General features: G+C 34.3%; 1 protein-coding gene across 1 annotated transcript; it reads left to right on the top strand.

Annotated features, from left to right (window-relative positions):
- The first annotated feature begins 338 nt into the window (after nucleotides 1-338).
- On the top strand, nucleotides 339-1253 carry LOC108916661. Its single transcript, XM_018722959.1, has 4 exons — nucleotides 339-426; nucleotides 512-805; nucleotides 907-1064; nucleotides 1134-1253. The coding sequence occupies exons 1-4, from the start codon at nucleotides 339-341 to the stop codon at nucleotides 1251-1253; spliced, it is 660 nt and encodes a 219-aa protein (XP_018578475.1).
- The last annotated feature ends 826 nt before the right edge of the window (nucleotides 1254-2079 follow it).

Below are 2079 nucleotides of genomic sequence, written 5' to 3'. Positions count from 1 at the left end.
AGGGCCGGTTCTACAATGCAAGTATAAAGTTCCGTATAGTTATTCTCCGGATATCTTATACTTCGATTTATTCCAAGTATAACAACGTTTGCGTTCTACATTCCTCGTAGAACTTCGGTATAACTATACGAAGAATAACCGCCGAAAAACGCCGTAGTAGATACAGCGCTCAGATTTAGTTCAAGTGAACTGACACAAAACGGAATAAAACGCGGGAAAAAACGCGGGAAACATATCTTTACAATTCACATGCCGCTGCCACATGCTTGGTTTTCAGTTTATTGGTGGTTTATTTAACAAGTATTTAAGTAGTTAGTCTGTGCGTGAAGTGTATGAAAATGGAAATGAAGAAAAGGTGTACCAATTTCACAAGAGATGAAGTGGAAGTTTTAATGTGTTTGGTAGAGGAACATAAAGAAATCATAGGTAAATACTCAATATTTTTAATATACACGTTTCCTTCGGCTAGTACTGGATTTTATTAATTTCTTATTTTAAAATAATACTGTAGAATGCAAGAAAACTGATGCTGTAACATGCAATTCTAAAGACACCGAGTGGCGCAAAATAGAGTTGAAATTCAACACTATTTGTGGCACAGGAAGAACTGCAAAAATGTTACGTAGTAAATGGGACTCTTTAAAGAAAAGTGTAAAAAAGGAATATGCAGAGCACAAGCAACATTTATATAAAACTGGTGGTGGGCCTTCTGTAGATATGAAGCTTAGTGGTATCGGCAATAGGGTGTTGGCTGTAATTGGTATAGGGGCAACGGGGATAGTGTCTCCATATGATTCTGATTTTGGTATGCTATTAAATAATTGTTCTATAATAAGAAAAGGTAGTTGTTTTCTTTGACTTCCATTCGTATTATAAATGCAAGTTTAAAAAATTATTAATGTACAGGATTTTTAACAGCTGAAGGAATATCTACCATGGAAGCCAACGATACTTCTACTAGTGAAACACCAGCCATTGTTACAAGCCGTAATATAGAAATTGGTACCTCTGAATCAGCTGATAGTTCACTGATCAATAATGGTAACGTCGAAGTAATACAAATTGTAAACACCAATATCAAATTGCTTAATAATTAACTTGCAATTAAAGTATGTAACATATAATATTTACAGCCTAACTCCAACTGGAATTCTTGGAATCCCGCACAACTGCGGCAGCCAAAGAACAAAGTCCTGCAGATTCCAAGTTCGTCAGCAGCTGCAGGTTTAAGATTACAACTTTTCATAAAGTAGTTAAAATGAATAATATTTATATAAATTACAGATATTGCTGGTCCATCGGGTGCTGTAGAAGATATGGATCGCACACAATCAGACAAAAGTGACATTATTAGAATAACCCATTTTAATTTAAAAAATTAAAAAAATTACAATGGGTTATTCTGATGACGAAAAATAAAACATAATTAACTGTATTATTCAAATAACAATAATGTGCAAAAGTTCTTCAGGAATATTGGCAAATTTATTTTGGAGGAAGAATCCCGTCAACGAACACTAAAAAATATTATTAGAAACCTTAGGTGGCCAGAAAACAGCCCCGATCTCATTGTCAGTCCTTTAGANGGTTTTGTGTCCATGAAGCCTTAATATAAACTGTATCCTCGTTCCTGGTTTCTTTCCTGCAGATGTTAAGTTGTGGTTGTAAAAAATGTATGAGTTAACTGAAGCTATATTGATCATATTACAAAAGAAGCAAAACGGACGACGTCTTGTCTTTCTATTACAACGCCTGTTTTGGACCATTTGGTCAAAAGTATTCACTGCATCGTTTGTGGAATTATATTCATGTATTATTTCCGGCTTTGATGAATTAGGATTTACGGCATTTGTAGAATGCATGGTAGATAGCCATAAGACATTGTTCTTGTTTTGTTTCGGTTTATAGGAAATCAAAGTACTTTTTAGTAAAAACCGCCCACATAATCTAAATCTTATATCAATTAATTGCGGAGGTATTTGCCTTTTATTCTTTCTGATGGTACCTACGACAGTTAACTTACATATAAGAAAGAAGTTTGTTGGCAAGTGAACAACTGGTAAACCAGTTATTCATTGT

This window comes from Anoplophora glabripennis, unplaced genomic scaffold, assembly GCF_000390285.2.
Source record: "Anoplophora glabripennis isolate ALB-LARVAE unplaced genomic scaffold, Agla_2.0 scaffold6536, whole genome shotgun sequence".
Classification (NCBI taxonomy): Eukaryota; Metazoa; Arthropoda; class Insecta; order Coleoptera; family Cerambycidae; genus Anoplophora; species Anoplophora glabripennis.
Note: the sequence above shows the minus strand (reverse complement) of the source record. Positions and strands in the feature narration are given on the sequence as shown.

Coding starts and splice junctions, on each gene's coding strand:
- LOC108916661 (XM_018722959.1), top strand. CDS start 339: ATGGAAATGAAGAAAAGGTGTACCAATTTCACAAGAGATGAAGTGGAA. Junction 427..511: donor GGAACATAAAGAAATCATAG/GTAAATACTCAA, acceptor ATAATACTGTAG/AATGCAAGAAAACTGATGCT. Junction 806..906: donor TCCATATGATTCTGATTTTG/GTATGCTATTAA, acceptor ATTAATGTACAG/GATTTTTAACAGCTGAAGGA.